At 35.1% G+C, this 12,905-nt stretch overlaps 1 protein-coding gene across 2 annotated transcripts in view; it reads left to right on the forward strand.

Annotated features, from left to right (window-relative positions):
• SLIT2 (slit guidance ligand 2) overlaps window positions 1-12,905 on the forward strand; it is a 374,488-nt gene that overhangs the window by 269,792 nt on the left and 91,791 nt on the right. The window contains exons 12-16 of one of the 2 annotated variants that reach the window (XM_033213874.1): window positions 3,062-3,133; window positions 7,248-7,391; window positions 7,502-7,665; window positions 8,650-8,673; window positions 12,146-12,296. In XM_033213874.1, the coding sequence (XP_033069765.1) occupies window positions 3,062-3,133; window positions 7,248-7,391; window positions 7,502-7,665; window positions 8,650-8,673; window positions 12,146-12,296 (555 nt within the window). The remainder of the gene's footprint in view (window positions 1-3,061; window positions 3,134-7,247; window positions 7,392-7,501; window positions 7,666-8,649; window positions 8,674-12,145; window positions 12,297-12,905) is intronic. The other variant, XM_033213875.1, reaches the window with a different exon arrangement.

The raw sequence follows: 12,905 nt of genomic DNA on the forward strand, positions 1-12,905 counted from the left end.
AATTCCACAGGGGTCTACAGTGGAAGACTTGAACGCTGTACTTAGATTTCCGGCAACCTTTTCCTAAACTGCTGTTAACTCTCCTGCCCGGTATCTTGCATTTTACTACAGGTTTTCAATGAAAATTAAAAGGTAGCACCTCTGTTTTGTCCTCTGCTTTATCTTTACTGAACTCTTCTAAAAATCACTTCAAGTTATAACTTTCAAATGTATACATTTAAAAAATGTTATAAGTATAATTTCCCTGACTTTTTTTGAATAATAAAGTCTCTGCCCATGACACCTTTTTCATGATGGTCATCTTATAGGTTGCTATTTTGGACATTTTTTTCTCTTCAGTAGGAGTTGTCTTCTGCCAGCTTTCTTTTTTGAGACAGAGGGGCACACTTTCCCCCAGGCTGGAGTGCAGTGGCACGATCTCAGCTCACTGCAACCTCTGCCTCCCAGGTTCAACCGATTCTCCTGCCTCAGCCTCCCGAGTAGCTGGGATTGCAGGCACCTGCCCCCACACCCAGCTAATTTTTTGTGTTTTTAGTAGAGACAGGGTTTCACTGTGTTGACCAGGCTGGTCTCGAACTCCTGACTTAGTGATCCGGCCGCCTCGGCCTCTCAAAGTGTTGGGACTATAGGCATGAGCCACTGTGCCTGGCCTCTGCCGGCTTTCAACAAGAGCAGGAGAGCTCAAACACTGGTCACCAGCTATTGCTGCCTCTTACTGTCCTCATGCTGAAACTCACAAGGGCTAAACTGTGTTTAACATTCTTGGCCTTCCTTATACAGCAGGTGCAAGAGCTGCCTTAAAATTTCCCTATTGTTCCAAAAGACTAGCCAAAAAAAACTCTATCAGAGTATTTGTATGTTGTACACATATAATAGTACATATGTATATACTGTCTGTGGTATGCTGAACATAAGTCATGTATAAACTGTAGAGAAGATACTCAATTAGTCATTCTTGGTATTTGGGTGATATTATCCACATCCCTCATATATTGATTTTCTTTTCAGCTGATTCCACTTTTGTCTTTCAATTTCTTTTAAAAATTTCTTTTCCTCCAACAGTGTAGGACAAATTCTCACTGGCCTTCTCTTAGTTTATGTCTTTATGTGATGATATTTCTTTCCCTCATTTTTATAGATTTTGGCCCTATTTCCTGGGCTGTCATCCAACTTCTCTATCCTAGTCTTTGGAGTTTTTATATTTTAACTATTTTCCTTGCTGTCATTTTGATCTCTTTGCTATGTAAAATACTGTACCCAGCCCTAGTCCTGCTAAACCTTTTTGGAGAAATGTCATTCCCATCACATTGAGTATTTCTTTATTATTCTTATGGTTAATACTCCATACAGCAATAATACCTATACGGATAGATTTCCTGCATCCTAGTGTATTTTTCTCGTTTTTTGCTGTTTACCCACTTTGTCTCATTACAATAGCATTTGTTACTTTTTAACATGGTCTTAAGGAAAACAATGATTTATTGGAAAAAATAATTCCACAATATAAATACGATGCATCTCCTAGCTTGTTCTCCTTTCATGCTATTTGGGCCAACCTTCAAAGCAAAAGTCTCAAGTGAACAACCTACTAAATTGTCCACCCCTTGATCCTCATGCAGGTTCTTCACAATTTATACACATCTTTGTTCCTTTCTAAATTGCAGTGGATTCACAATATCAGACTCTTTGACTATTCAAAATTACTCTTTTAGATTTCCCTTTGAAGCCATATCTTCTTTATCTCAGTCATATCAGTGCCTGAGACATGGGCAGATGATGGGCATTCAAAAATGACAATTGAATTGAGCACCAAACTTAGAATCTGGCAAAGTTACTGGCGTGTAGTAAGTGCACAATCTCTATTGCTGAGTGAATGAATTGAATGATATTGAATTGAACATCCCAAATTGGTGCCATCTTAATCTACTCATTTGTGTTTTCTAATGCCCTCTCTTCTGTTAATCTTGACCTCAAAATATATATTTATTCATGCTTTACCTTTTCTGATTCCCTGTCTACCTCGTTCTGGACAATATAGAATCCTCTCTTTTGTTCTTTGATTTTTAAAATGGTTTCTTTTCTAATTGATTGACTTTTCTAAAGAAATCTACATTTTCTACAAACAAAATTTCATGTTCTGTTTTATAGTTATGTCATGGAATCTAAAGAGACAAATGGAATATCTCCTTACACTATAATAGCACCCAGCTTTATTTATTCCTTTGAGGATTTTCTTCACATTTTATAATATACCTTACCTCTCTGTGACATTTTGAAAAAGGAACAGCTTTTCTCTCACATATTCATTTCTCTTGTATTGTTATTTTCTTCCTTTTCAAAAAGAGATTATATACTGCTGCCAAACATGTCAATTATTTAGATTCTCATTTCAGCTTTTTCTTTATATGTTATGGCAGCCATTTGTTTATTTCCCAAAAGAATATCTCTCTGATCTTTGAAAATAATATATGCTTATTTTAGAGATATATTAAAATACACAAAAATATGTAGATGTAAATTCAAATCACCTCTGGATGGCAAATCATCTGCCATCTAAATATGTTTCCCTTTTATTTTGTGCGTATATGTATATATTTTTTAAACAAAATTCACATAATACTTTAACATGCTTCTTTTTTACTTAATGTTGTATGTATCATGAGGACTTTTATGTCACTATGTACTCTTCTATTCTTGATTCTACACTTAGCATTTTTCTTTGTTATATATGGTGTGCTCTCATTACATATGAACTGTGTATTTTTGTGAGTAGAAAAACAACTTAAAAGGAAAACATTTCTATGAAATGGCAATGCAAGTGGAAATTACGTATATACATATGTTCTTTATTTTTTTGTTTTCCAAATGTCCTACAGTAAGCATATATCTGATCTGCAATCAGGCAAAAGACATTTGTAAATGAAGTTTGTTTACTCAGCTGTAACTTTTATGATGTATTGATTGCCTACTAACTTCCTCTATGCCTGAGTAAATATGTATTAGATGAATTTGTTATGCAGGTTTAGTGTCTAATTTTTTTCATTTAAAACATTTTTTTCAGTGTCCTTTATGGAAATAAAATCACAGAACTCCCCAAAAGTTTATTTGAAGGACTGTTTTCTTTACAGCTCCTGTAAGTATTTGATTGTTTTCGATCTCTTGAGCCTAATAATATATATTAGCCGGTTTGTTATCTCATATTTTTATGGAGGCTTTGGAAAAATTTGACTCAAAATGATACAGTTTAACAAAATAGAAAAGATTAGTCCAGTCAAGCTAACATTCTTGATTATTTACTTGAAGACACTACTTTTTGGAATAGTCCCCAAACCATTTTCTCTACACTATCATGAATGTATGCATTCTGGCTGCTGTATCATTTAAAGCTTCTACAATCCCTGTCCTTGTGAAACATCTCTGTTTTAACTAAACCAGTAGTTGGAACCAAGAAAGATATGGTGATATACTCAACAACCTTTGTCCAAAGAATCTGCAGGAGCCACAGTGCTGCAATAACTTCCTCAAACACAGATGGTGTGCGGTGAGCTATAACACACAGTAGTCCTCAGACTAACCTTTAGAGAGAGAATTACCTGTAAATCAAAGACCACTCTGATTAGACAATAGATACTGCTCATTTGTCTCAAAAGAAGTATGTACCATACATATTTGCAAAAAGCAGATTTAACACCATGTGTTTTAATGCATGCCCATATGAAAAGTAAAGTTGGAAAAATATGCAAATATTAAAACTTGGTAGTTAATCATCAAATTCTATTCATATCATCAAACAGAGGACCTCATTTGGGGCACACACTGGCCTAGATGTTTTAGATACAAAGATAATTGTGTTATAAATTTTTTCTTAGTAAATCTCCCTTAAAATTCTTATGTATACAATGTTATTTTCCCTCTGGAGTATATTTATTTCTTGGCATTTATTTGGTAACTATTCCTAATCCCACAGTCTTCATATATATATACACATATATATTATATATATTATATGTAATATATATTATATAATTATATAATATTTAATATATAATATAATTATATATATTTAATTATATTATATAATATATTATATATATAATTCCTGAATTGATAAACTTATGTTCTTAATTACATCCTATTATCCATGTCTTAAACTTTTTCACCATTATGCAGAAATGTATTTTACATTCCACCCCAGCAGGCACACAAACAAATGAAACAAAATGTTAATGAAACAATAATGAACCTTATTATGTGTAGTGCTCTCCTTTCTGTTCACCCCCACCCCAATTCTCTCTTTATTTTCTCAATGCTACATAACCCAGTAAATTTATTTTACAATAGACCAACGAGTCATGACAAACACTGATTTTGTTACTTAATGACTTTATTTGGGTTTCAAATTTTTCTAAGCTTCGCATTTCCGTTATTAAATATTGTTGCTAATTTGATACAATTATGCTATTCACAGTCCAGATGTCTGTATGCATTGTAGATACAGCTTGATGCTGAAACCAAGTATTGCATACTTGTGACTCACCTCTCTGCCATTCTTCCACGTTTCCCTAGAATTACTGTCTGTGCCGGTTATTCACAATCACTCTTACTATCACTGCCCTATCTAGTACCAATACATAAAATGTCACCTTCTTTTTTTTCCATGCACACTTATTGGTGGCTGATGTAACACACATGCTAATAAAATATGGAGATCTATATAGATAAACCTTCTAAAGCCATCTTTATAAAGTTTCATTTCTACACTAAGGCTCATTCTTAAGCCTGCCAGAGGGAAAGAATGACATGATTATCTCTTTACAGCTGACTGAGAACCTGGTAAAGTTAAGTGTCTTAGTTTTGGTTGGTCAGATATTAGAGAGAAGAGGCAGGGAAATGAAAGAAAGAAAACAGATTGTTGTTTAATATTTATTTACTATTCCCTGGGCCACACTGAGTTAAAGTGAGTACAAACCGCATAGATGCAAGATGATGCAAAACGACATCTTTCAGTTTATTCAGGCTCCACACAATCTCATTGTCCTTGTTTGCTCTCTAACTGCTTTATTCAATTAGATTATTAATTAAAGAAAGGGTCAGCATTACTCTCCTCCCAGGGAGGAGAGGTATGGAGTTAAGCAGCCCCTGTCACCCACCATGTCTTGAAGGCTTTTAAGAAGGTATTACATATATCAGAGGGAAGATGAAAACTTCAGCTCCTGATGGGGAATCAAAGAGCACAGCCAATTGAATCACCGTGAGAAAGTCATCACTTTGCATGTTGCTGATGTAGCACCTTTAAAAAATCAAGTAAAACGGAAATACCCCATGTTAACATAGAGATCGTTTTATTGTCAAAGGAGAAAATATTTTTAGTATGTTAGATAACGAGGCATAGCCAAACCACATGACACATATTTTTTGAGCTGTTACATATTTGTTAAAAGTTCTAAGTATCAAAGCACTGAACTAAATATAGCTAGATATAGCTTGATGCTATATCCAGTATTGTCTACAGTTTCTCCCTCTTAAAAGGCAGGAATTTAAAAAAAATTTCTCCATCCCCATGGAGAAAAATATTCTTTCTCTCCTTCTATAATAACATGCTTCAGTCCATCGCCAATGGGATCTTTTCACCTCTCCAGGGCCATTCAAACTATGTAAGTGATTTGGATCACATTTGATGACATTGTTTCCACTCTGAATGCAAGAGTTGAGTCCATTGCAAGTCATCTGTAAAGCTGTACTGTATGTATTTCCAAAAACATTTGGCCCAGAACCCCTTTATTTGTGACTGCCATCTCAAGTGGCCAGCAGATTATCTCCATACCAACCCTATTGAGACCAGTGGTGCCCGTTGGGGATGGAGAAAAAGAATATTATTTTTTAAAATTGTCCTTCCTGAAGAGGGAGAAACTGTCATTGGCCAAATAAGCAGGTCTGCATAAAACAGGTGACAAGACTGCATAGCATGGAATGACATTCTGAGGAACCCAGCGGGAGGAGTACTTTGTTGGGTGGAAGTTGAGTTCAGAAGGTGGTTGAGGAAAGTAGAGAGCAGAGTACATGCTGAAGAATAAACCTAAGCTCACACACAGTCACATCCACAAGCATGATGCTTGCCAAAGTATAATCCATAAACCACAGTTCCACAGAATATTGATGTAGTATATAGGGGGTAAAAAGGAATTTGTGGTGAATTGTGTTAAAAAGTTAAACAGGTATTTTTAATATAAGACTACAGCCTATACTAATGTATCGTGTGACTCTCCAAGAGGGTTGTAAAGTATTCACTCAAAAACCAATATTTATTGAGCTCCCAGTATGTGCCGGGCAGCTGGGAAAGGAGGGGAAATGAAATAGACATATGGATGATTTACTGTGGGGTAGGGAGGCATATAGATGACAGTCAGCAGTAACATAGTAAGTTGTGTATAGCAGAAAAATATATATATATACTTTAGAAAATAGAAAAAGTAGATCAAAGTAAAAGGAATCGAGAGTGTTAGGGGTTGGGAAGGTGTCAAAGACAGCCTGCATGTATTAAGGAGAGGGGTCCAGGAGGCCGGATTGAGAAGGCAATATTAGAGAAGGCTTGACATCTGGGAGATGAACATTTCAGACAGAGAATAGCAGAACCTGGTGTGTTTAAAAAAGAGCAAGGAGATTAGTGATTGGAGCTGAAACAGCCAGGAGGAGAGAACTGGGAAGATTGCAGAGTTCTGAAGAGTGAGCTACCGGACAGGCTGTTGTGACGACTTAGGCTTCTGCTCAGAGCCAATTGGGAGCTGTCGCGTGGTTCTGAACTAGGGGTGACATGATCTGTTCTATGTTTAGAAGGATCACACTAGCGACTGTTTTGAGAATAGCCTGAACTACTTTTCCACAGAGTGTCTTGAGGGATGAATAGTGTCTTAGGACATTTTTATGGTGTCCTTGCCAGTGGAGGCTGGGTCTCACCCATCTTTGTGTACTATTCCACCCTTACATCTTCCAGAGGAAATGGTTAATAATTTGTAGTGAACACATGTATAAGTACCTCTAGATTTAGGTTCATTTGATCACATGACTTTTGCTTTATATGGTAAAACCCCACATCTCTAACCTCTAATTCCTAAATTATTAAAGTTAAAATGTTAGTGTTGAGGTTAAAGAAATATATTTCATGGCTGGATTTTCTTAAAAAGCACAAAATCTTGCAGGTGAGTTAGTGAGATGCTATACTTTAATTCTACAACTATTTAATCAAACAGATTATTGAATGCCAACAAGATAAACTGCCTTCGGGTAGATGCTTTTCAGGATCTCCACAACTTGAACCTTCTCTCCCTATATGACAACAAGCTTCAGACCATCGCCAAGGGGACCTTTTCACCACTTCGGGCCATTCAAACTATGTATGTATAAGTGATTTGGATCACATTTGATGACATTCTTTCCACTCTGAATGTAAGAGTTGAGTCCCTTGCAAGTCATCTATAAAACTGTTCTGTATGTGTTTCCAAAGGCATTTGGCCCAGAACCCGTTTATTTGTGACTGCCATCTCAAGTGGCTAGCAGATTATCTCCATACCAACCCAATTGAGACCAGTGGTGCCCGTTGCACCAGCCCCCGCCGCCTGGCAAACAAAAGAATTGGACAGATCAAAAGCAAGAAATTCCGTTGTTCAGGTAATTTCTTCACGTGTTAATTTCCCCTGTGACCAACAGCAATGGTTACATGAGACCTAACAAAAGCAGCTGGCCTTCGGCTGATTAGTGAACACTGTAGAACCATATTTCTTTTTCTTCTGCCCATGAATAGCAAAATAAAGAGAACTGTAGACACAGTTCAAATAATACTTCTATGTGTAACATTTTAACACCACGGAGAGCAGAAGAAATAGGCTATTGACCAAGTTAAAAAGAAGCCTAGATACCTCATAGTACCTTTCCAAAATTCACATTTAACAAGAGCCTTTTAGCTAACTGTGAATACCTTTGAAGTATGTTAAGTCTCATGTTTGTTGTCTTGACCAACCTCAAGTAATTAATTAACTGTATTTTTGTTTCTTCAGAAAGTGAATTGAGACTTGGTTACATGATTTGTTTGGGCTCAGAAGTCCAGGGGCACCGGGAGGGACTACAGATCCCTTACTTCTTACTCTGAATGCACTTCCTCAGTTTGCATTTTCTTATTTTGCATACAACTGTGAGGATGCATTTTTTCCAAAAGCTATTTTTTTTTAAATATTTTGGGAATATTGCATTTATTTGTAAAAAGCTAAATATGAATACATTGTATTGATATTAAATGGAAGGTTTCCATCATTCAAATTTACTATTTGCTTTGATATAATATTTTCCTTTTTTTTTTGATAGAATACATTATATGTCTGTTTGGTAGTATGCTACCTAACTATTCCAGGGGTATTTCACATTCGGCAGTTAAGTTCATACTAAAAAGCTAATATAAGGACCAAGCTGGTTATTGTCCATAATTATAGATGCATTTACTACTCACTGTACATTATTATACATCAGTCATAGCTGTGAATATACATTTTTCACTTAATTGTAGTAACTTTAGTCCATTCTTAATCTAATATAACTCATATCTCTGCTTGCTGACATTCAGGTGCATCTTCTATTTTTTTTTTCTCTTTTTTTATTTAGCTAAAGAACAGTATTTCATTCCAGGTAGGTTTTGCTCGGTAGTAGGACTAACTACAGACACCCTTTCCTCACCTTATAAAATATAGCTTCTAAAACTGATATGCATGCTTCTGAAAGTACAGTGGATACTCTATAGATAGATTGACTTATGCGTATATCACTTATAGCTGTTTCCTGAAAACCTGACCTTTGCATGCAGCTTCTGATGTTAAACATATATATTATTAAACTCCACCTTTTCTTCTCTCTCTTTTACTTTGGCGCATTATCTAACATTCCTCACAGTAGCTAAAATGTTTGAAGCTATGGCTTTCTACTTACATCATTATCTCTCCATACATTGTATATCTGATCTGCCAACCTGTTTTTAAAATATAGCTAATTGAGCTGGTTTTAAAGACAGAGATCTTTCCGATGTCAAAGAGCTAGTTCTACATGAAATCAGTTACAGACACACAGAATTTCATTTTCCACCATGAGACTTACTTTTTTATAGATTCTTATGTTTAAAAACTGTTCTTATTGCTTTACTTTTGCTTCACTGTTTGTAGAAAAACAGCAGCTTCCTGCTGATTTATATGCAGTTGTTTCTTATTTGTTTATGACTTTATATTCTTCTATGTCCGGAAATACAATATAAGTCCGTAAAAAGAACATTGATGTCTGATGTGAAAGCATCAGAAGTTCATGGTCTCAGAATGCCTTGAGTAATTTAGGCAGATGGATAGAATGTGTCTAAGAAAAGTAATCGCAATGTTTTACCACTTCAACCTTAACACTATCAAGACTGATGATTCTAGAACTAGCTCTTTAAAATACGTTTCTTTACTTATTTTTCCTTGCCTGCCAATTGTGTAAAATGCCTCTTGACTTGTTTGTTTTAAACCATTATGTTAAGTATTGATTGGCCACATTCACCATCTCTTGGGTATATTCTTGACTATAAAATATTTTAAGAGCTACAGATTAAAAGATATTTCTACAGCGTTAGTGTACAGTGTTAGTCTACCTTCCATATTTTCTAAAGAAGAACTCTGGGTTTAGTCTCTATTTTAAGGAGATATTTGTTGCTCGCCATTATTGAATTACAATTTGGATAATTTTATGGATTTAGTAGATTTGGTTATATGACTTATTTTGAGCTTGAATGATCAGTAGCATTGTATATATTATACTGGCTGCATAGCAAGTAACATGTTGAAAAGAACAGTTGATTGGCCTTCACTGACAATGTTTAATATTAATTACTTTACCCAATTAAGTGGAAAATAATCTGATAGCTATTATTTAACCAGAAAAAGCCATATTCTAAACACCAGATGACCTATTGAATAAAAACATTAATATGATTTGAATCCTAAAATTATGGCAGTAATGTAATTGGTACCAAATTATTTAAACTATTTCATTTAAATACACTTAATTAATAATTGATAAGTTTAATATTTCCAATTCACTAAATAAAGAACAAAAGTGAGGTTGTTTTCATCTATTCTGATACAGTTTTTCCCTGTTACTGACAGCAGCCAAATTAGGATTTGGAAATTATCTTTTATATCAAATAGCATGTCTTAACTTTCAAGTTTTGATCATTTAATTTACGTTATTTAAACATAATAGTTGTAGAAGCCAGGCCTCAAAAGGATCATTTGGGCCTCCTTCCCTTTTTTCCAAAAATTTTAATTAAAATTTGAGTCCACCTAAAAAGCCACCATAAAATAAGCATTATTACTGTTCCACTGAATCCAGACTATTTGAATTGCAAGATACCCAGTGTACCTGTCATTTAGACTTTGTGCACTCTTACTTCATTTTGGAGTGAAGCTTAAATCATAAGGCACCAGATCCTCAATAAATACTGTGGCATTAACTGCCAAATGTAATGAAACCGTTATATTCACCATCGCAAACTTCTTATGAGATTCTGATTCCATTTCCACTAAGAAACATTATTTATAAGTTGAAAAGGTCATTAAAAAGTGTACATCACAACATAAGGATTAATCCAAATGTTCTAATGATTATCCTTGAGAATCTCCATGATTAGTTTTTCATTCACTTTTACATGTGGACCTCCCTACTACCATTTTATATGGCACTCTACATATTACAGTGATAAAAGAAAATCTGTCTTGCAGGGAGTTCATCTTTTAAAGGAATCGAGAACTTAATTTGCACTATGCATCTTTCATTACATTGGTTTTCTTGTGAGACTACCATGCTTCAAAATATTATTTATAAAATTTTACAAAGCATGACAATTCCCATCACATCATGCTATTTTTTCAATAATTACCATAATAAAGAAGGAAGAGAGCTTAGTTTTATAAATATGTATATTAATCTTAATTGGGATTACTCTTTCTTTCCTTCTTGGTGATCTTTACTTTTGCAGGAATTCACCATTTTGGCTGTAAGTAAAAGTGTCTGATCTGAAACATAATACCCTCCCTTTTCAATCCTGATGTACCTTCTTCTAGTCTTGGTCTTTGGCACCTTTTTTTCAAGAAGAAACCACAGATCCTTTGAGCTTCTCTGTTGTCCTTGTAGCTCACCTTCAACTTCTTCCTGGATGTTGTTCCTGAAAGCTGTTGTTTCCATTCTGCAGTTCTGAGGAACGGTGGAGGCACCTTTTCCGTATAGCCCCTTCTTTGTGTTTCCAGGAAATCTTCGGTAGTAATACTCTTACTATGGTCATAAACATTCTGCGGGAAGAATGCATGTCATGTAAACAGTATTACATTTCCAGAACGCCTGTAGCTTTTCTCCTCCTTCCTTCCATTTTCCTCTTGGTCTTACCTTTGGCCTAGTGGTTGGTGTAGTGACAATGTAGCGAGATTTTCTGTTGTGCTTGATCTAACCATGTGGTTGCGAGGTATGAGTAAAACATGGTTCCGTCAAGCACCATGGAACGTCACGCAGCTTTCTACAGCATGGCAAGCTGCTGAGGCTTAAATCAGGATTTACCTGTCTCTTTCTACAAAATCAAAATGAAAAAAAGAGGGCTTTTTAGGCATCTCCGAGATTATGTGAGAGGGAGAGAATAGTAAAAAGTCCATAGAAAATTTAAAAGCCTGAGTATATCTATTTGCCTTGAAAGCCCTAATTTACAATGATATATAGGATCATGTTTATTACTGGATATATTTTCAATTCTTGACTCAGAGAAAAAAAATAAACTTTTTAATAATTAATATCCATTGTGTGACTAGCTGTGAAATAGGCTAGAATGGCTCAGAATTGGATCAGCAGAAAGTACAGCTGTGAAAAGCTCAACTTTATTAATGTTTTCCTGTCATGTGAATCTGGTCACTCTTTTTTCCAGACAATTCCAAGCCTTTCTTTTAACCTTTCTCCTGACATCCATTGACCAAAATACCCCAAGTTGTCTCCCTGCTACATAATCTATAGTTATCTTACTTTTTTCTTCCTACAAACTAATAAATATTCTAACCTTTAGACTCAGTATCTTTTTTTTGGTTTGAATTCTCAATAGGTACAGAAGATTATCGATCAAAATTAAGTGGAGACTGCTTTGCGGATTTGGCTTGCCCTGAAAAGTGTCGCTGTGAAGGAACCACAGTAGATTGCTCTAATCAAAAACTCAGCAAAATCCCAGAGCACATTCCCCAGTACACTGCAGAGTTGTAAGTTCATCCACCAACAAAATTCTGGTTGGGAAGGAGGGAGTGAAAGCATTAAAGCATAGGAATGTTTGTCTTGCCATTTTTATTATTAATAATTATGTTAATTTTAATACGCATTACATTGGCATAACTCTTCTTAGTACAAGAATATGTTAGAGGCTACCTTTGTTCATCTTTCTAGCCAACCATACGATTGAGTACAGAACTAATTTATCTCAAAATTCAGTAAGCACTTCATACTAATACCAATGGTGTTTATTTGATGCTTATTTATTGGGTATTATTTATTCCCAAACTATTTTCTATGTACTTAGTTTTTTAACGTATTTAATCCATATAGCAACTAAATAAAGTAGTTTGAGAGCCTCCATTTTCAATTTCTGTAAACGATAGATTCAAGGAGTCCATCTTACCTAATTTACTACTTCTTTGACTTACGGGTGGAAGGATTCAGTCATCAGGTATTAAAGTAGAAAGGATAACTTTTTCTGAACAATGGAAGAAAAGCTGAAAAGGCAGAATATGATGGCATTTACACTTAACAGCCTTAACACAGAACCTTGCACATACTAAGTACTAGAATGTTGGTTGGAGCACTCACAGATTCTG

The sequence above is a fragment of the Trachypithecus francoisi genome, unplaced genomic scaffold (genome assembly GCF_009764315.1).
Source record: "Trachypithecus francoisi isolate TF-2019V2 unplaced genomic scaffold, Tfra_2.0 Lachesis_group1, whole genome shotgun sequence".
NCBI lineage: Eukaryota > Metazoa > Chordata > Mammalia > Primates > Cercopithecidae > Trachypithecus > Trachypithecus francoisi.